Source organism: Felis catus, chromosome B3, assembly GCF_018350175.1.
Source record: "Felis catus isolate Fca126 chromosome B3, F.catus_Fca126_mat1.0, whole genome shotgun sequence".
In the NCBI taxonomy this organism is placed as follows: domain Eukaryota; kingdom Metazoa; phylum Chordata; class Mammalia; order Carnivora; family Felidae; genus Felis; species Felis catus.
The window spans coordinates 136381952-136404478 of NC_058373.1; the positions used below are offsets into that span (position 1 = coordinate 136381952).

A 22527-nucleotide genomic window follows, 5' to 3' on the forward strand; every position below is an offset into this window, starting at 1 on the left:
CAAAGGTTATAGACAAGTATATAGAGAATTCCATTATAGTGTGTTAAGTTTGGGAAAGGTTAAGGACAGGGTGTTCAGGGATTACGTAAGAGGATCACATGACCCATATTTTGGCTTGTATTTTTGGGGGGAAGGGGGTATCTTGAAGATCTTCTGGAGGAAGAATTGTCTGTATAATTGAGATGTAGTTAGTGAGTAGGATACTGCCAGGACAAAGTGGAATGGTGGAATGAACTGTAACCGTCTTTAGGTAGTGGATGAAAAGAAATTCAGTGCTGGAAAGGCTAAGTAACCTGCTTGAGGATATGCGGGAGGGGCATGCTTGGAGCTTTAACTCTGTAATTGCTCTGTTGTTAATCTCTGGGAGGCATATCCACAGATGCAGAGGGTAATGTGGAAGCAACTCTCCGGGGAATTTTGAAACCAGTGTGTATATAAAATTCTGTTAAAGTAATTAACAGGGCCAGAACATACAGAATGATTTGAATGGGTGTATTAGGCAAGAGGGAAAAGATATGGAAAAGGTTCTTGACCTTGCTTTTACTTAATATCCTGAGCTTTAAATAATGTTTCTGTTTGTAGATCCCTCTACTAAAGGACTTTCAACTTTGGAAATGCCACGAGAATCCTCATCTGCCCCAACATTAGAAGCAGGGGTGCCAGAAACAAGTAGCCATTCCTCAATATCAAGTAAGATTCCCTTTGGTGATCGCTTCAACTATACATTGATTTTGGAGCAATAAATACTGCATTGTTTTCAATTTTCACACTCCTGGTATTGGCGGGGTTTTTTCTTTATACATGTTGTGTTAGCTTCCTGGGTGACAGACACTCTGTTGTAAGATCTCAGAGATCCTGAGGCATGGGCTCAGTTTCGTCAATATCTCAAGTGTTTGCTAAATCACTACGGTTACTGATTGGCCAAGAATCCTAATTTGTTATGGATTAATCACCAAATTTCATAATTAAATAAAATAAGAATTGTGTGTGACTAGCCTAAACCTAAGGCACGGAACTAGTTTTGGGATAAACGAAAAGCACTGTTTGTGACAGAATTTTACATTGAACACCTGTGTTCAATTTGAATCACTTCCATCACTGACACAATGTTATCTAAATTATCATAAAATAAATGTAGCAGATATACCATGATCCTGGTGTCATGATTGAATCTAGCCCTTTTGGATCTGAAAATACAAATGGCATGAAATTCTACAGGATCTGTAGGAGGCAACTGTTTTGAAACTGCCCTTCTGTGGTCGGGTCCTAGATCTGGTCCTTGAAGAGCATGAGTTCTGTTGAGGTGACAGTAAGGTGTCCACCTGGCTCAGTGGGGCCAGTGAAGGGACACTAGCATGGGAGGCTCTCAGCAGGAATCAGAGATACAGAGGTGCACTTCCTGCCAGCCCTCATCCCACGCGCTGGTCTATTTTGTGTTCCATGTGAACGCTGCCTGAGGAGCTGGTTAATTTTTCTCTGTCTTTTAAATGAGGATGATCCTGAAAACCAAATAAAGATCCTAACTTAAATGCTGGACTGGTAGTATGGAACAACCTCGTCATCTTCATTATTCATTCATTCATGCATTCGTTCATTCACCAACTATGTATTGTCTGCCAGGTGCCGGGCCCTGTGCTTGCGACTGAGGGTCAAAGGTGAATAAATAAGAGACACCACTTGTTCAAGGATTTTATAGTCATAGTAGTAATAATAGCCACCATTTATTTGGTACTTTTGGCTGGGCTCTGTGCCAAATGGTTACACACATTGTTATCTTACTTAATCCTTACATCAGCCTTGCATGGCAGGTATTATTGACCCCATTTTATAGACCAGGAAACAGAGGCTAAGTGACTCACCTAAAGTCAGGTGGCTACTAAGTGATAGAGACAGGGATTGATGCTAGGTCTGTTTGATTTGCAAGTCCGTGCTCTTTTTTGGTATAACCCACTGCCTTAGAATAACTCAAATTCACTTATAATAGAGGTTATAGAAATTCTAAGAAAGTGTTTTCAAGTGACAGTTACTTGCCCTTTTGGTAGCAGGGAAGGACAGCTGGTTCTGAATGTAATTGCTCTTTTGTCATGAAAGTCTGCTGATAACATAATGAAACGCCCATTTTTAAGCCCACATACTAAAATCATGCAAGTGTATTCTCTCTCCTCCTAATTTACATGAGTCATCTAAAAAAAAAAGAAGATAGCAAATTCTAGTTAGAATTCCAAGTTGGGTATAAATTGGGATAGGGTGGCTAAGTCAGCTTGACTTGAGTGAGTGCTAGTTAAATGTGTCGTAAAATAAGTGTATCCACTGTCTCATGATCCTAACATCATGACTGAATCTGGCTTCTTTGGAGTTAGCATAGTGCATCATTACACTTGCACCTTCCTCCTCCTCTCCATTAAAAGCATGTATTAGATGGCTCTTGCTGGTGTGTTCTTGGAGGCATCATGCCAGGCACCCCACACACGGAGCTAAACATTAAGGGTTTTTACTCTCAGGGAATTCTGCTGTCTTTACGAACAACTGAGAATTGGAGAAATTATGAAATCACTAGAGGTTTTAAGTCCTCTTTTGAGCATGCTAATTTTTAAATTGGTTAAGCCTTTTAGAAGATTTCTGCTTTTGTATTTTACCTGAAGCTGCACCATTTCCAGTGAGTCATAACATTGTAAATTCCGCCAGTCAACAAGAATCAGGGATTTCCCATGTTGGTGAATTTAGCTGACATGGATTCCAAGACACAAGAATTCCCATCACACCCCTCTCTCTGGATCAGTTTGCTAGATGATCCTTCTGTAGCTAACCATGCCGTGACTACCATGAATCAAACAGCATGCTAATTACATTCAAAATGTTATAATTGATTTCACATCTCACCAAGTTGCCGTCTTGGTATGGTGATTGTGAAGCCTGGGTATAACATTTAAAGCTTTCCAGGGGCCATCCACTCATCCCGGTTTCTACCATCCCCTTCTAGGGCCTGCAGTTCAGAACTTCGGTTTCTGAAATTGTCCTCATAAGAGAGTGAATAACCACATGCTCTCAAATGTCCAGGAGTTTGGGATCATGTAGAAAAGGCACATCACTGATTCTCTGCTTTTCTCACTGGGCTGGTGGCAGAGACCGATGGGGACACTGACAGAGGAATAGGAGGGTAGGAGGCAAGTTGCTTTTTCACTCAACAGTCTACTGGCAGAAGTGCTTTTTCATTGTTTTTCTGGTTTGGAAATGCTCATAACTTGACATTTCTTTGGTGGGGCATTTGTCAATGCTTAAATCGCAGGATAAAAATATTACCATTATTTTCTAAAACAAAGATGTGTACTGGAATACACCTGTGGAATGTGATTCGATTCACATTTCCCAAACAGTAGGCAGAGGCTCACACAGAGATTGAAACAGCATTGACTTTGGAGTCAACATGTTTTGATTTTATGACCACCCCATTTGCTACTTGGTTCCCAAGTAACATAATTTCATTTGCTTCAACTTCCCTCTCTAAAAATTGGGGTTGATATGTGTCATTTTAGTCTAAAACATGCATGTATACACATATATATGGGCACCTTACGGGGATATAATGGAGCCTTAAACTATGGACGCACAGGCTCCATTTTAAAAGAAGTTAAGCTTTAAATTCAAAGTAGTATTATATGCCTTAAATCCTTTCTGGAACAAGGCAGAGTATACAAATGAAAAAGTAAATGAAAGTAACCACATTGTTGCAACTGTAGGTATTCTACAGACTACAGATAAATGCTCATAGGCACTGTTTCTTTCTTTACTGAGGGAAGAAAGGCACCGGGAATAGCAATGTGCCTTAGTTTTTGCCTCGGGCAAGAGCATACAATTTGCTGAACAATTACAAGTCGCCAATAAAGATTCAATTAAGATTCTATATGGATTTGTAGAGCCTTTGTGTGCTGTGGAAATTTATGCCCCCTAGTAATGATGTCCTAATTTCCTCCATATAGCTCAGTATAGGCAGATGAAAAGGGGATCCCTGGGAGCTCTAACAATGAGCCAGTTAATGAAGCGACAGCTGGAGCATCAGTCTAGCGCCCCCCATAACATCAGCAACTGGGACACTGGTGGGTCAAGCCTTTTCTTCTTGTTTTACCTCTCAGATCAGCTAATGCCACTTTCTGTGTGTCCCCTCTGCTCTCTCGTGTTAAGGATTAGATGTTTCTCTTGTGTTTTGTGGTTCAAATAATTTTTTTCTTTTAAACCTACGGTAATGAATAAATAAGTCCATTTAAACTTTCCCAGTTCTCTAGAGCCACCTGTCTGTCCGTTTAGGCTGGTCCAACTCTTTCTCCTCTAAGACCCAGATTCCGGATATTAGGTTACCTATCTGGGGGTAAAACGACGTAAATGCCTATAGAAGGGAGTGGAATTATGATTTTATAATGCGGATTAACAAACAGAAACACCAGTTTACCAATATTCTCTATGTTGTAAAGTACCCCAAATAAGGGAATATTAGCACTAATACTGATACTAACAACATAGCTTAGTGATGTCATGATCCGCCGGTAGGTTTGGGAATATGAGCTCTGTACTTCAGTCGGCAGGGCGACCAGGTTGGACACCCTCATGCTTCTATAGTGGCGTTGCATCTAACCTCAATTTTAAAGTAAGAATTGGCTGCCATGACATGTCTATTTTAAACATGATCACTCTGCATTTTCTAAACTTTGTTACCACGTTCCGAGCTCGCGTACTACTTGCAAGCCTGCTCTTTTGAGTGCCTGCCTTTCGTGTTTCTCTTTTCTAATCATAGGGGCCATTTGAGTTACAAGATGACATATGTGAAAGCACTTTGCAACGTGCATGCACTATGAAAGTGATACAGTTTATTGCAGTGGTATGCTCTGGGGACCAACACCTGTACCAGACTATTTTCGTGTCTTGGTTTAGTACTCTCTGGCCATAGTTATATGAGATTATTATTTCAATATCCTTCCTTATGGCCGGGAATTATCATGTCTACAAAACCAAAATATTGACATACTGTCATTTTTTCAAAACTATAATCATCACATACATTTTATCTTATCTCCCCCACCCCCATCCATTGTTTTTTTTTTTTTCCAAAAAGGAGAGCTAGATAAATTAGGCCCCCACACCATACCCAAGCCTACATTTAACCAATAGTTTCAACTCTCCTGGCCTTTATAAGGGTTCTTAACATTTTAAAGGTTTCTTGTTTATCTTCTTTTTGGTGGTAAGTGGTAGTGAAAAATGTAATGGCCCAAAGCCAACAGGCAAGAGAGACAAGGAGAAAGATAGGATAACCAGCCTTGACAGCTGACTGGGTCTAGGTGGGGTCTTTCTGTCCACACCAGAGAGGACTGTGTTTCTCTATTTATTTATTTACTTTGAGAGTGAGGTGGGGGTGGTGGAGGGGCAGAGAGAGGGAGAGAGAGGGAGAGAGAGAGGGAATGCCACAGTGCAGAGCCCAATGTGGGGCTTGAACTCACGAACCGTGAGATCATGACCTGAGCCAAAATCCAGACTCAGACGCTTAACTGACTGAGCCTCCCAGGTGCCCCTCTGTTTCTCCCTCTACTGAGATGAAACTATGTGATTAACTGAGAATGGAAGCATTTGTTTGGTTAGTTCTCTGATAATTTAATGCCTTCCCCACCCCCCACTTTTGGTAGGTTGAGCTGGGGCTCTGAAGATTATTTTACCATGCTTCTGTTTTCTGTAGCAAGTACTTCAGTCTAAGCTAACCATTCCAGATTCAGACTACAACTGCAACCTAGTTTGATTGACTTAGTAGAGTTATAAAAAGGCAAAAAGATCTCAATGTCAAACCCAAATTTTAATTTTAGAAAATCTACATGATGCCAAATAACCCACTTAACTGAATGTTTCACATTCAGCCAAACTTCAGCCTTGTTCACATCACTCTGGCTTCTCACTTAATACTCACCATTGACATGCTGCCTGAATTTCTTTCACCCGTTTTCCTGGGCTTGTTCTCCATTCTCCAAGTTGGTTCTCTAGCCACCAAGTCCCACTGGAGCGTCATCTCAATACGCCTGTTTTTATTAGTGCCACAAAAAGTTTTCCCCGCATCTAAGACCACGGGAGAATCAATGAATGTAGAGTTCGGTATTAGGTGGTGTGCCACTTTATACTACACGTGTCGACTCAGTGACTCACTGGTCCCCAGAGGAACAAGTCTAATCACATAGACACTGCGAAAGGCAGTCTAAAACCTGGGTCATGATCGATTCACCTCAGCATGCACCTGCTTGCTCGTTGAATACCTGCCTCTTCTCCATCCGTGCACATCCGATGGTTGCTTCTTTGTCTCATCTTTCATAGGAAACAAGTGTTCCAGAAGGACCACTCCTCCATTTCTTCCCCTTGTTCCCTTCTTCCTGTTCCCCAGCCCTCAGTGAAACATCTGCCATGTCCTTGCTACCAGTTCCACATGTTTTCTGTATGACTTTTCTGGCCATTGCCTCAGATGATCACTTATATATTTACTGAGTTGCATAATACATTTATTTCATGGCTGTGACATTAGCTTTCAGTTGTTTTTTTTTTTTTTTTTCATTTCATATCAAGAGATGATAGTATCTGAGCTTTCTTGGTGAGGAGGTAGAAAATCTGCACTTTTTGGGGGGCAGTTTTAGATGCTCTCCTGCTTTTAATTGCACTTCATATACCTGAATGAAAGGTTTGTAGTGAAAGCCCAGACAACCCTCCCCTAACATCTAGGATGTTTCCTGTAAATATCAATAATCAACAATAACAATGACCAAAAAAAAAAAAAAAAAAAAAAAAAACGGCCCCAAGAAATTGTTAAATTCTCTGTATTGTGAGTCGTGATAAATTGACCACACTGAAGACTGAAATGTTCTATTTATCCACAGAACAGATACAGCCCGGGAAACGCCAATGCAATGTGCCGATGTGCCTAAACCCTGACCTGGAGGGACAACCATTGAGAATGAGAGGTTAGTTGAGCTGTGGAATCTCAGACTGGATGAGCTGGAAGACATTGTGTATGTCAATCACCCGGTCCCCCAGTAGGGGCTGAAAGCTCTTCTTCAGCAGCTCCAGGGAGTAGATACACCCTTTGCTAAAATACCTCCAGGGGCTGGGAATGCATGGTACCTCATCTTTGACCATTATTGACAGAAAGTTCTTCCTTAGGGTGACTTTCTAACCGTTGGGGCCACACAAAACAAGTCTAGTCCCTCACATAATTTTTCAGACATTTGAAAAGAGCCATGCATTGCGTATTCCCTCAGTCTTCTCTAGAACACTGTCCTTGGGTCTTTTGGTATTCCTCTTAATACATGTCAGGTGTCTGTATTGTTGTGTAACTTCTCTGAACATGGTCTAGCTTATCTGTGTTCATTCTAGAATGCTGAGATCAGAGATGAATAGCTTCTTTGAAATCTGAAATTGGAAATTGCACCAAATACACACTGGGCTTTATGCTGCTCATAGGAGGAAGCTGAAGATAAATCTGTGCCAAGATCATCAGAATATGTATTTTCAAAATTCGTCTCATGGCTAGTTAATCATTACTTTCGTTCTTTTTCAATTCATAAAGCAAGGTTCACCATCATTTGTAAAAAAACAAAACAAAACAAAACAAATAAACAAATGAACTATGACCACATCTCTTAGCTAGCTCCTTAAATCAAGCAGACTTATTATTTAGGACCATATCACTCAGAACCATACCATTCTTCTAATTTTCCTTAGGAACGAGGAGACATTTATCTTTGGCTTTTGCTAATATTCTTGGGCAATGAGTAGCAGTTTTAGCCCCTGTATGCGGTGAGACCCTTCTCACTTATGGGCCTAGGAAAAGCTTTTATGAACAGAAGTCAGGATGGTCAAACAACTCTGGTGCTTATCCATGGTCCAGTGACCAAGTTAGTAGCAGCAAAAACGGAATGAGGTCATGGGAACAAAGACAGAAAGTGAGTCTCTTTCACAGTAAACTGAAGAAGTCCATTGATGTAGCTAAGGGACTGATGGTACATGTGTGCTTTGAGACAAACCAACACCTTTATAATATCCCCTATCTCTAAGATTCCCAAAGGGGCTTTGGTCAAAATCTCCAGCTTTGGGTTTGGTCTTTGGAGGAAGTCTTCTCTTTATTCAAGTCTCTGAGAACCTTCTAGTTCTGTTCCCCGTTCCATATAGAGTGCACTTTGGGTATTCAGTAAGGGAACCATAGTGGTACTATCCAGAAGTATTGCCCACAACTGGGGGATAATGGGATTGCCTTTAATATTACAGACTTAGTTGTAACTCAGCTCTAACAAAAAGTAGCTGAGGTCTTATAGCTTCCTTTTATGGTTCCCACCTTCTTTTTATACATTAGTCTGCTCCCCTATTATTAGCAATATTCAGAAATCCATTGATTCAGCTAATGTTGCCTTATGGGAGCCAGCACCCAATATCTTTTATAGATGACTGCCATAAATATTGCATGACGTATTTTGTGTTGTCACGTGAATAAGCAACTTCACAATGCTATTGTCAAAAACACTAAAAATGCTATTGTTTTGGCATTTGTGTTGGGTAATAATTGGCTTGAAACCACCCACATGACTTTGATTCCATCCCTTTTCTTGATTTGAATTGTGATTTCTATTTAATAGTAATTGGTAATAATCTTCTGAAAGCCTTGACTCAAGAGGTTTTTTTTTCCTTTCTTTTTTTTTTTATTATGAAATTTATTGTCAAGTTGGTTTCCATACAACACCCAGTGCTCATCCCAACAGGTGCCCTCCTCAATACCCATCACCCAGCCACCCCTCCCTCCCACCCCCCATAAACCCTCAGTTTGTTCTCAGTTTTTAGGAGTCTCTTATGTTTTGGCTCCCTCCCTCTCTAACCATTTGTTTTCTTCCCCTCCCCCATGGTCTTCTGTTCAATTTCTCATTCCTAGTAAAACTGTGTATATATCACCATCTGGTGGGCTGCATTTTTCTACTTTTAGCACAGGCATTTTGGCATCTGGTAGGCATGGCTGTCAATGTCTAAGAAATGTGGAATATTGGACTTCAACCTTCTGTGTTTTGGTTACTTGAAGTGACTTTGTGCTGTTTACCTTAGTGTTTAATGATCAATCATGCCACCTTTTATCTTGGCCCAGTTCTTGCCTTTTCTATTATCCATCAGTTTATAGTTATGCTACAATCATAAATACCGTTGCTTCAACTCAAAGCACCATCTTGATGAGAACAACTGGAGATCCTTTTTAATGATACACTTGGGTACAGGTAGGAATGAATGTTACTCAGAAATATCTGTTAAATATCATAGTAAATTTAGATGCCCATGAGGGACATTTGGAAGTGACATAAAGATGCTTTTAGATACTTTCCTTTGCTGTTTGGGTCTACAGGGCCTCCTGCTTCTCATAAACATACTTTGTAGCCTTTGATCAGGTAAGAGAGTCTGTACAGTGTGGAAGCATCTTGATTCTTCAAAGTCTTCAATGCCCTTTTTCTTTTTCTCCCTCATATTGAAATACATTGCCTACTTCACTAGGTCTCTAAAATTTTTACGTTATTTCTTTTCAAAACCAGTTCCCTGAATCATTATTTTTCTCCTATTTATGGGAAGATCATACAATTTTGTTTTGTTTTTCAGCACTGAATTACCAATTCTTGATGAGAAACCATTTATTTATGTTTGTAAATGGATCACTTATTTAATTAGGTTCTTTGTAAGAAATTTAGAACACCGATTTGTGAGGATAAACTCCATTTGTGAAAGAAAACACAGAAACACAGACTGGAGGTAGCCCTAAAACTGAGGAACAGCTTTGGTTTTTGGCAGAATTTGCGAGTCCGCAGCTTTCTGGGTCAACCTTGCGCTGCCCTATAACCTTGTATTTCTCTTCCTCTGTGTCGAAGATCTCCCCTTCCTGGTGTTGGGTTTATGCAGCTTCTTCTTGAAGTAAGCTTCAATGAAACGTTTTGGGATTTTCACACTGCTGATACCAATTTTGGTGGAGGTGGTGATGACAAATTTCTGGTATGTTCCATGCAGAGGAACTTTGATGGAGGGCCAGAGGTCCAGTCACAAATACCAAGACACTGCTCAGTTGCTTCAGGAAAACCACCCTCTTCCTCTGTGGTGTCCACTGAGGATGATCAAGAAGGTCTCAGGAGTGATTCTAGCTCACAGTTTCCTCATGTACTGACTGAAAGGGGTTTTGCTGTGGCTCGACTCGACAGCTTTTGAGGCACACCTTCAGTAGGATAATACCTAGGCATTTTGTGAGGTTTAACCAGTCGGGTACCACTATTCTTGTCACCACTGACTGGTTTTGCAACAACAGCAAGAGCCTTCTCATTCTTTTTCTTTTCAACCCTAGACTTAGTTGCTGAATACTTCCTTTTGTATGTGGTATTTCTGGAATACATAGCTGATCAGGAATATCTTCCAACTCCTCCGACTAGGACAGGGCTTCCCCTTCTTTGGCGTTTTAGTCTTGCCACCTAGCCCTTCTTAACCTTGCCACCAGCATCAGCCTCCTTGCTCCAGGCTTCTTCTTCTTGGTATCTGGCTTCTCAGCTTTTGCATCCGCCATGTTACAGGACGGGAAAGAAGAGAAATAGATTCTTTAATGGCCCTTGAGATTTTCTGCATTCTTTGCTGTCTGAAAAAATCTTGAGTCCCAGTTATCAGTCTGCAGAACGTGACGTTATCCTGGATTGTTCCTTTGAGATTCTTCTTGGAGTGCCTCTTTTCCACTGTTCCTGGAGAATCAGTCCAGCACTGGTGGTTTCCTTAATAGAGAATGGTCAGCTGGCTCTTTAGATGTACTTATCACTAGAGCATGTTGCCAAGATTCCTGCCTTAGATTTCTTTGAAGGCATCAAAACCCAAAGTTTTAAACTCCAGTATTTATTCGCTGAAGTCACTGGATGATTCCTTCAAAACACTTGATATTTCACTCATAAATATTTCAGTTTGAAAAATGAAGTCTTTTGCTTCAGGGTTTATGATACTAATTTCCAAAGTAGAAAGCTGTTCTGATATTTGATAGCTCAAACACCTCCCCTTACTTAAGTAGAGTTCTGATCTTATTCTCTTCTCAAATTGGCAGCATTTTAGGGTTGGTACACATTTGTAATTCGGGAAATGTAGGATCATAAGGACATCTTCCCTTTATGCCTAGAAAATAAGGGCTGTAACTCATTTGAGGGTCCCCTTGAATAGATTTCCCCCTTTTTCCACTTTTGTCTTCGTCCCCTGTTGGTACACCTGAGCTCTTTCTGATGTTCTCCAAGTCAGAAGGCAAAGGGAGAGCTAGGAGCCTAGCTCTTGAAATCCTACAAACAGAAACAAATCGCAGTCTTTCTTGAATTCATTTTACCTTTGAGGGTTTACCACAATGCAGTGTTGCTGATCATGTCACATCCCGTGTGATCTTGGGAAGATTTCTAAGAGGAGGATGGGGCTTTTCCTGGCCCCCAGAAACAGACCTTTATTCACCAGGTGTCTCATTGCTGCTCACCCAGGCGCCACGAAATCCAGCCTGCTGTCAGCGCCCAGCATCGTCAGTATGTTTGTGCCGGCACCCGAAGAATTCACGGACGAGCAGCCGACGGTGATGACAGACAAGTAAGCTCACACAGTCATTCCGCTCCCCGTGTTTACAGAGTCTGACAGTTCGCTCACCATGGTTGTGAGAAAGCACCAGAGGAGTCATGCAGTGCTTTAAGTCATAACGTGTTCTTCAGCTGGCCATAGCCACAAGTGTTCATATGCACTTGTTGTTTTAGAAACGTAGTCTCATTGCACGGACAGCATGGTTTCTGCCAGGGCACGTTCCTTTTCAGTCTGGACAAAAATGCAAATATCCACTTACTGATTATTAGAAGGTTCAGATTGTTAGGATCAGACTCAGTTTGAGACTTGATTCTTATTCCTATCCTGCCAGCAGTATCCTTTCTCTGAATCCCAAACTAGTAAGGTCACCTCACAGTTTGTCGGCCTTCAATATCCCCAGATTTCTTCTGGGATAAAGTGCAAATGCCTTTGATCATAATAAAGGCCCTTTAGATTGTGAAGGTACGGCCTTACCACTCCCCACCGGGAGCTCTTTCCCCAGCCCCCTCCCCTTCTCCAGAGCATGCCTGATGTGTTCTCCCTTCTGTGATTACATAGGTGCCCTTCTCTCTGGACTCTCTGTGCCTGGTGAACAACTATTCATGCCTCAGGACCCAGCTAAAGGCAAAGTGTCCCTGACTGCACAAGGCAGAATTCATCATACCATTGTCCTAATCTCCATAGTATTTACCACATCTCTCTATTCTACTGCTTACCACATTGTATTTTGATTATTTAGTTGCTTATACACATGGGTTCTTTAATTGAGTAGGAGTCCCTTAGGGGCCTGGGACTCTTTCTTCTGTATTTTATACTCTAAGCTCCCTATACCTTGCCTGGCACACAGGTGCCTGTTCAGTGAGTATGGTAAAGAATAAGACTTGCAGGATTCCAAGTTTGGTGGCATGTCAGGTAGGTTGGGATAAAGGGAGGAAGAGTGTGTGTTGTCAGGGGCCGGCGTGAAGATCTGTGCAGCTGGCCACAGCCAGCGGTCATTACTGAAGAAGTGAAGGTGTCCACCGTGAAGAGCTGCCTTGGAATGTCCACGTGGGGAGCACCTCGCTGCGTGAGGAGGGCTCTTCTTGGCTCCTCCTTCGGTACAATGTCCCCATTTGTGTACTCCTCCATGTCCCAATCTTTGTGTGCACTCCGTTTCTCTTCTTTCTCAGTTCCAAATGTGAACCCTCTATTTTTAAAAAGGTCCGTTTGCCAGGGACTTCATGATTTAATTTTTTTTTTTTACATTTATTTATTTTTGAGAGACAGAGTGAGACAGAGCATGGGTGGAGGAGGGGCAGAGAGAGAAGGAGATACAGAATCTGAAGCAGGCCCCAGGCTCTGAGCTGTCAGCACAGAGCCCGACGCAGGGCTCGAACTCACAAACCGTGGGATCATGACCTGAGCCAAAGTTGGACACTTAACTGACTGAGCCACCCAGGCGCCTCCAGGGACTTCATATATATAGTTTGCATTTAGGAAGTTCCTAAATAAGTTTGTGCTAGTGATTGTGCTCTGGTTCACTCGCTCTTCCCAGGAGGCTTTTCCCTTCACTTTGTAAAGCTGACTAGCTGCGGCTGAATAGAAGGGCTGTGGCTTTGGTTGAGATGAAGTAAATTGAACCTACATTAGACACTACAAAGAGCCATAAGTTGGAAGGCACGTAGGAGCAGGGGCCATTGTGTTTTTACACACTACACTGAGTAGGCGTGGGGAGCTCGTAAGGCTGGTCTGAGTGGTAGAGAAGAGACTATGATCCAGACTCCCCAGGTTTTCTAGAGTGTTCTCTTGGCTTAACCCCCCTATCTTGCCTCCACAAATGGGACATTTTTCAAGCTGACAGCTTAGGAAAGCTTCCATTTGTGCCTAAGGCATTTTTCTTTTCAACAAATGAAAAAAATATCTAGTTACTGACTATCTCTAGCAATAACTGTACATGCACGAAATCCCTCAACCAGAAGCTCCAAACTGTTATTCTGATTGGCACTCACTGTGGGCCAGATGCTTGTGAGTTGAATCTTTTCAGTGATTTAAAGAACCTTCCTGATTTCCGCCGTGTGTGCTGTTTCTGTGTCTACGGTGAGGGTGGCATTGGAGTCTACTATTGATTATGAGAGTGGGACCGCATTAAATAGCAGACTTTCGGGGACTTTGGGGACTTCTCCAAGACTCACCAGAAATGGCTGTATATACTTTGTTATGTCTTGGAAACATTGCCGGCTTTTGTGGACAGCGTTCCTCTGTTTTCTTTGCAGATGCCATGACTGTGGGGCCATTCTTGAAGAATATGACGAGGAAACCCTTGGGCTGGCCATTGTGGTCCTTTCCACATTCATTCACCTAAGCCCAGACTTGGCAGCCCCGCTGTTGCTGGATATAATGCAGTCTGTGGGAAGGTGAACATCACTTGTGTTTTCGGTGGGGGGGAAGGGGCCTTATTCAGTCTACAGCTTGAAATAAAAACGATCAATTCAGAAGCAAAACATTCAGTAACCTTATAGGTGTTTGATATTTGTGGGATCAATGCAGACTAATTTTAAAAACTGAATGGACCAAACTTTTGATTGAATGCCCTAGCTGTGTTGGTCATGAGTCACAATGTCACTGTGTCAGAATAAAGCTAGAGGAAACTGCACTAAGAAAAGTCTAATATTTGTTGCCCTCAATGACTGCATAGGCTGGTGTGCAGAATAGTACTCAGAATTGTGCACAGTTCATGGTTAAACAGTTTACAAGTTTGAGATATTCTTATTAGATATTCTTTAGATATTATTATTTGTAAGATTTAGGTATTATTATCTTTCTTTACCTATTTTAAGATGAGTTCTCAAGGCACTTTGAAATCTTGGAGCATTGTCACATGAGGGGAAGTTGGGAGTGTAGTTTCACACTTCTGACTCAGAAAAGGGAAGGATGCACATATTTTGGGCTGAAAGCCCCACTGAAGGGAGATTAAACTTAATCTACTTTGAGAATGTTCATGTTAAGAAAACTCCACTTAGTGGATAGGACTTTTGAAGAAAAGTGACGTGCTTCACAGATATAAGTGAAGTTCACATTCAGTAACAAATTGTAGTCCTAGCATGCACAGCTTATCGGAGAGGACTGGATTAAATTCTGCACGAATGTATTAAGTTTCTGGTGTGTGCTGGCACAAAGCCAGGTGCTTCAGGCTGTGGGCATTAGACCCAGCCCTTGCCCTGAAGCCCTTTATGGCTTAGTTGTGGAAGAGCTCAGTGATGTACGGAATAACTGAGGAGCCACACAAGATAGGATGTGATTAAGAGCTGTCACGAGTGGTGCACGTAGTAAGTGCTATAGAAGTTCAGGATGGAAACAATTGCTTAGGGAAGGTCTCTATGGAGGAGATAGGGAAAAACCAGGATTCTGCAAATTCCTGGTATTCGAGGCAGGGAAAGAACATAAATTGTAATGGAGCTAAAAGTTGGTCTTTTTTTTCTTTTTAAGAAGAAATGCTGATTTCAAATGAAAGACAAACAGGAAAGCATTAAAAAAAAACCCTCAACCCTTAACATTCCTTCCCCAGATTTTTCCGTAGTGTCCTTAGGAAATGTATATCCTTAGGAGATGGTATAACTATTGTGCCTCTGATACCTGGAAATAGCCAGTGTGCAGTGATGAACAGTGGGTGATAGATAGATAAGAAAAGATGAGTTAATCTCATTTACGTCCTTGATTTTAACCTAATCATAGCAATTATGGAACAAATGTACCAGCTGTGGAATTGAGAGTTTTTATTTATGCAAGGTCATGGTTCTTACCATCAGTATTTTTCAGATGTAGGTCAGATAGCATTATTGGTCTGATCTGTTATCATCTCCTTGAAATAGCTGGTCTAAGTTGTAATTGATATATAGAGGGGTTTTATTTCATTTTTGTTTAACATAAATGAGAATAAACCATGTTCAAGCATTGCCAGCTGCTGGATGTAAAGATGTGAGCTTTGAAGGTAAGTGAAGGAAAAACAGTAGCAGATATATTTTTACCTGCTCACATATACATATATTTAAATCTCTACCTCCTTTGGGTAGACTAGCAGGAGCCGGGGGGGGGGGGGAGCACTTAAAGCAGCTGCCACAGTCCTTAGCAACCTAAGCCTGATCTCCAAACCTACCAGGAAATGGATTCAGTCGTCACCTGATTCAGGGCTTCCTTGCATGCCTTAATTCCAGATGAGGTAATGTGGATTTACGAACACTTAGTTTATTTGTGTTAGTCCCACAGGAACTGTTCCCAGGGTGTTCTAAGAGTATGTATGTAAGCTCAGCATTTATCACCCAAGGCTGTCTGTGATTCTGTAGCTGGCTCTCTTCTTAGCTCCCCCTTAAAATTTACCCACCCTTTTTTAGATATAGCCATCAAGATTGCATTTGCTGCACCCTTAATGACTGTTTATTTCATTTGCCAGCGCTTATTGATTCGTTGTAGTGTCATTAAGCAAAGCAACGGGGAGCTGTGTCTTGTGTTAGGGGTTGCTAGACCCTCCTCTCCAGATGCATTCTTGCCTGGGTGCTCTCTTGTGGTCTTAAATACATCAACTCTTTAGCATCTCCTCATTTGTTTCTTCAATGTCTTACTGATGAAGACACGTTTTTCTAAACCCACCAATTTAGTGGGCTTAGACATTCTCTTTCTTACTATGCATATAGAAGATCTCCATGTGTATGAACCATATAATGACAAAAAATTACGTTATATATTGATTACTTAATACATTTCTCTTCTCAGTATGTCATTTAGTTGATTAATGACAGATTAGTTGACAGAGACCCCTATTGCCTGTTTTACTCTCTTAGAGAGGCTTTTATAGTTTGTGGTTAGTTTGTGGTTACGTTTCAGAGGCGGAACACAAAGAAATGAATTTTGAGTTAATATGTAAAGAGACAGACTGGGTCAAATGCTGTCCTGATTATCTGTCTAACCTGGCTGTAAAGGCCAATTTGTAGATTGGCCGGGTGATATATTAAACCAAATTTAACTCTGTGCATCTCCGTGGAAACATCTGATTTGGTGCAGAAAGCAGGTCTCAGGAACTGGGCTAAGCTGAACCCGGGAGACTGACCACCACGTGGCTCTGTCCATAAGCAGGGGAATTGCCAACAGTTTTTCTCGTCTCCCCATCTGAGCTGGGGCCACAGTGGGTCCTACTGCAGTACTCATACATTTCATCATGAAAATTTAAGATATTCATGTAACTCTGTTTGCTTTTCCTAGATTGGCATCCAGCACTACTTTTTCCAATCAAGCAGAAAGGTAAGGTGCCAAAGTGAGCCCAAATCTCACGTTCTTTTTGTCCCCTGTGCATGTTCATCCTGTTTCTAAAACACCAGAGGGTGTACCACGGAGGGAATATTGTTAGGTTCACTGCAGCCCCAAAGAGCATTCATTCATTTTCTGTGCATGCCTTTATTCATTCATTCGTTCATTCACCCACTCATGCATTCACCCATTTAATTTTATTATTTATTTATTTTTTCATGCATGCACTCATTTTAGTCAACAGTACTTATTTTAGGTCCACTCTGTAGCAGGCACTGTGCCAGGTACTTAGGTTTCAACTCGGGGCAAAAGTGACATGATTCCTTTCCTCGTGGGGCCTACAGTCTGCCTGGGAGATGAACAAGAAGAAAATATTTGCGCAGATGTATGATTGTAAACGGTGCTTAGTGCTATGAACAAAAAGTATAGGGAGACCATATAACATTCAGTTATTCAGTAAGTACTTATGGAGTGACCACTAGGAACTGAGGGTACCAGTTAACTAAATAGCAAGCCTGGTTCTCCTGGAACTTCTACTCCAGTTGAGGAGGCAGACAATAAGCAAATTAACAAACAAGAAAACTGATCATGTAACTTAGTATCATTCAGTGCTAAATGCTATGAAAAATAATCAGTTAAGTCTAGGAGATAGAGAACAACCAGAGGTGGTATTTTGGATGTAGTAACAGTCAAGGACAGCCTCTTTAAGGAAGTGGTATTCAAACAAAACCTGAAAAAGGGGGAGAGTGATCCAGGTGGCAACTTATAGAAAGAATGTTCCAGACAGAGGAAACAGCAAATGCAAAAGTGTAAGTCAGGAAAGTGCCCAGGATATTTGGGGAACAAGACTAAGGCAGGCTGGATCAGAGTGAGTGGGGAGAAGGGGTAGGAGAGGAGATGGACGAGGTGACGGTGAGGCTGGCCGGGTAGGGCCCAGGAGGTCATTTGTAAGGAGTTAGGACTTTAACTGGGAGAAACCGGGGGGGGGGGGGGGGGGGCGGCGGGGCGCGGGTGCGACATGACTTAACTTGTGTTTTGAAAAGATCACTCCAGCTTCTGTGTTGAAAATAGGTCATGCATGGGGCGCCTGGGTGGCTTGGTCGGTTGAGCGTCCGACTTCGGCTCAGGTCATGATCTCACGGTCCGTGAGTTCGAGCTCCGCGTCGGGCTCTGGGCTGACAGCTCAGAGCCTGGAGCCTGTTTCAGATTCTGTGTCTCCTCTCTCTCTGACCCTCCCGTGTTCAAGCTCTGTCTCTCTCTGTCTCAAAAATAAATAAACGTTAAAAAAAAAATAAAAATAAAAAAAAAGAAAATAGGTCATGCAGGAAAGCGGGTCAGGGGTGGAAACAGAGGAACCAGTGTGAAGCCCATTTCAGTGGTGCAGGTGCAAGCTAATAAAGTGAGAAGAGGTCCCATTAAGGATATATTCAGGAAATGTTCTTCAAGTCAAGCCAACAGAATTCACTGATAGACTGGATGTTGGGTGTGAGAGAAAGAGAGAAGGCAAGAATGACTCCCAGGTTCTGGTCCAAACAGTTGGGTAGATGTCTGTGCCGTTTACTGAGATGGGAGATGGGTGGGTGTATATGAGGCAGAGCTGAGGTAGTCTAGGTAATGGGAGGAAGGGAGGAGAGACAGGCTTCCCTTAAGGAGCGATGTTTAAACTAAGATCTGATTGTTTCCTTTGCAGTGCAGAAGCTTTTTATCTTCATGAGGTCCCAATTGTTCATTTTTGCTTTTAATTCCCTTGCCTTTGGAGATATGTCAAGTAAGAAATTGCTGCAGCTGAGGTCAGAGAGGTTTTTTCCTGCTTTCTCCTCTAGGGTTTTGATGGTTTCCTGTCTCACATTCAGGTCCTTTATCCATTTTGAGTTTATTTTTCCGAATGGTGTAAGGAAGTGGTCTAGTTTCATTCTTTTGCATGTTGCTGCCCAGTTCTCCCACCACCATTTGTTAAAGAGACTGTCTTTTTTCCATTGGATATTCTTTCCTGCTTTGTCAAAGATTAGTTGGCCGTACTTTTTGTGGGTCCAATTCTGGAGTCTCTATTCCATTGGCCTGTGTCTGTTTTTGTGCCAATACCATGCTGTCTTGATGGCTACAGTTTTGTAGTAGAGGCTAAAATCTGGGATTGTGATGCCTCCTGCTTTGGTCTTCTGCAATATTACTTTGGCTATTCAGGGTCTTTTGTGGTTCCATACAAATTTTAGAATTGCTTGTTCTAGCTTCGAGAAGAATGCTGGTGCAATTTTGATTGGGATTGCATTGAGTGTGTAGATTGCTTTGGGTAGTATTGACATTTTAACAATATTTGATCAACAAAACTAAGAGGCAATGAACGGAATGGGAAAAGATATTTGCAAATGACATATCAGACAAAGGGCTAGTATCCAAAATCTATAAAGAACTCACCAAACTCCACACCTGAAAAACAAATAATCCAGTAAAGAGATGGGCAGAAAACATGAGTAGACACTTCTCTAAAGAAGACATCCAGATGGCCAACAGGCACATGAAAAGATGCTCAATATCACTCCTTATAAGGGAAATACAAATCAAAACCACACTGAGATACCACCTCACGCCAGTCAGAGTGGTTAAAATGAACAAATCAGGAGACTATAGACGCTGGTGAGGATGTGGAGACACGGGAACCTTCTTGCACTGTTGGTGGGAATGCAAACTGGTGCAGCCGCTCTGGAAAACAGTGTGGAGGTTCCTCAAAAAATTAAAAATAGATCTACCCTATGACCCAGCAGTAGCACTGCTAGCAATTCACCCAAGGGATCCAGGAGTGCTGATGCATACCCCAATGTTTATAGCGGCACTTTCAACAATAGCCAAATTATGGAAAGAGCCTAAATGTCCATCAACTGGTGAATGGATAAAGAAATTGTGGTTTATATACACAATGGAATACTACTTGGCAATGAGAAAGAATGAAATATGGCCTTTTGTAGCAACGTGGATAGAACTGGAGAGTGTAATGCTAAGTGAAATAAGTCATACAGAGAAAGACAGATACCATATGTGTTCACTCTTGTGTGGATCCTGAGAAACTTAACAGAAGACCGTGGGGGAGGAGAAGGGGGAAAAAAAAAAGTTAGAGAGGGAGAGAGCCAAACCATAAGAGACTCCAGAATAAACTGAGGGTTGATGGGCGGTGGGGGATGGGCATTGAGGAGGGCACCTTTTGGGATGAGCACTGGGTGTTGTATGGAAACCAATTTGGCAATAAATTTTATGTTAAAAAAAATAAACTAAGATGTGAAAAAAATGAGTTGCGTTTAACCATGCAAATCGCTATGGAAAAAGCATGTGCACAGGTCTGAAGGTGGTGAAGAACAGATTGTGTAGGGAGAGTCACGGAAAGTCCAGTGTGGCTAGAGCACAGACATGTGAGCTCTTGCTGAGATTGGCTTGCCAGTGTATACGGGCTTATAAACCATATTAAATATCTTGGGCTTCCTACTAGCCACAGTGGGAAGCTGCTGAAAGATTTTTATGCAGCAGAGGATGTGTGTGTGAAAGGCTACTTTGGCTGCAGTGGGGAGGAAGAACCAGAGGAGAGCAAGAGTAGGTACTGTGTGTGACTCTGGACACAATCTCTCTGCTTTAGTTTTCTCATCTATAAAAGAGGGATACCAGTGCATGGCCTTGTTAGGTCACAGGGGTATGTGCTGTGAGGTCCCAGTGAAAGAGTATATGTGTTAGCATAACTGTACCGACCCCTACAACCATAAGACGGTGCTGTTGTTACTGTACTTCTGTAACTCTTGGTTTTAGGAATATTTGCTCCTCTTTTTTATGCTCCTTTATAGATTTTTTAAAAACTTTTCCCCCCTAACATTTTATTGTAAAAACTTAAATATACTGCAAAGTTGGAAGAACTTAATAGTGAACACTCATATATACATGTCACCTAGATTCTACAATGAACATTTTACCCACTTTATCATATATCCAACCATCTCTCTCTCCTTCTACCCACCCATCATCAATCCATTTTATTTTTGGATGCATTTCAAAGTCAATTTCAGATATTAGCATACTTCCCCCATACATCCTTCAGCAAGTTATCACTGACTGAAGTTTGATTTTAAGATTTTTTTCCTTAGGGGCACCTGGGTGGCTCAATCAGTTAAGCAATCGACTTCAACTCAGGTCATGCTCTCATGGTTTGTGGGTTCGAGCCCCGCATCAGGCTCTGTGCTGACAGCTCAGAGCCTGGAGCCTATTTCAGATTCTGTGTCTCCCTCTCTCTCTGACCCTCCCCGTTCATGCTCTGTCTCTCCCTGTCTCAAAAATAAATAAACGTTAAAAAAAATTAAGATTTTTTCCCTTTGATGCAAAATTTACCTACTAGAGAGTATGCATATCTTACGTGTACATTTCACTGATTTTTGACAAATACATACCCCTGCATAACCTAAATCCCTGTCAAGATATAGAACATTACCATCACCCCCAGAAAGTCCCCTCATGCATCTTCCCAATTCCCACCCACATAGGCAAATACTAGCCTTACTTTTTTTTTTCCACCATAGAGCTTTATATAAATGGAATCATACAGCTTGTGCTTCTTTGTGTCTGAGCTTTTTTACTTAGCATAACGTTTTTGAGATTCATCCATGTTGTTGCCTGTATCAGTAGTTTGTTTCTTTTTTTTAGAGCTAAGTACTATCCCATACTATCCCATTTATTTATTCTCCTGTTGATGGACATTTGCATTGTTTCCACTTTGGGGCTATTATAAATGAAGCTGTTGTGGCCATTATACAAGTCTCTTTGGAAACAAATGTTTTTATTTCTCTTAGATAAATACCCAGGAATGGAATTGTGGGGTTCCTGGATGGGTGTATGTTTTCTTTTATAAGATACTAGCAGATCGTGTCTTTAAAGTGGTTGTTCCATTTTGGTATTCCCACCAGTAATGTATGAGACTTCTGGTTGTTTGACATCCTTACCAAAATTTGGTGGTGTTAGTCTTTTTAATCTTAACCATTCTTGTGGGTATCTTATTATACTTTAAATTTGCATTTCTCTGGTGACTAATGCTGTTGAGTATATTATCAAGTGCTCTTCAAGACCCTCTGTAAGTCTTCTTTTGTGAGTGTCTGTTAGAATCTTTTGTACATGTTCAACTGGGTTGAGTTGTAGGACCTTTTTATATATCCTAAATACCAGTCCTTTATTAAATATGCCCTGAGAATATTTTCACCCACTCTGGTGCTTACCTGTTCCTTTTGTTAATATATTTTTTGATGAGATGTTTTTAATTCAGGTGAAGACTACTGTGTTAAAATTTTTAAACAATTTATGACTATTTCTTCCTGTTGTCTTTGCCTGTCCTCAAATCAAGAAGATATTCTCCAGTATTTTCCTTTAAAAGTTTTATGGTGTAAGCATTTATATTTAGCATTTATATGATCAGTCTCAAATTAATTAAAAATTTTTTTTAAATATTTATTTATTTTTGAGAGACAGAGAGAGACAGAGCACAAGTGGGGGAGGGGCAGAGAGAGAAGGAGACAGAATCCAAAGCAGGCTCCAGGCTCCAAGCTGTCAGCACAGAGCCCGACGTGGGGCTCGAACTCACGAACCGTGAGGTCATGACCTGAGCCGAAGTCAGAT

General features: G+C 41.5%; 1 protein-coding gene and 1 pseudogene across 32 annotated transcripts in view; one reads left to right on the plus strand and one right to left on the minus strand.

The window, feature by feature from the left end:
- UNC79 (unc-79 homolog, NALCN channel complex subunit) overlaps positions 1–22527 on the plus strand; it is a 320681-nt gene that overhangs the window by 236824 nt on the left and 61330 nt on the right. For 30 of the 32 annotated variants that reach the window (XM_045060452.1, XM_045060454.1, XM_045060457.1 and 27 more), the window contains 6 exons: positions 583–690; positions 3978–4094; positions 6897–6980; positions 11526–11628; positions 13869–14009; positions 16849–16887. In XM_045060452.1, coding sequence (XP_044916387.1) covers positions 583–690; positions 3978–4094; positions 6897–6980; positions 11526–11628; positions 13869–14009; positions 16849–16887 — 592 coding nt within the window. The remainder of the gene's footprint in view (positions 1–582; positions 691–3977; positions 4095–6896; positions 6981–11525; positions 11629–13868; positions 14010–16848; positions 16888–22527) is intronic. The other 2 variants (XM_045060463.1, XM_045060441.1) reach the window with 1 other exon arrangement.
- Positions 9731–10591, minus strand: LOC101100480 (annotated as a pseudogene).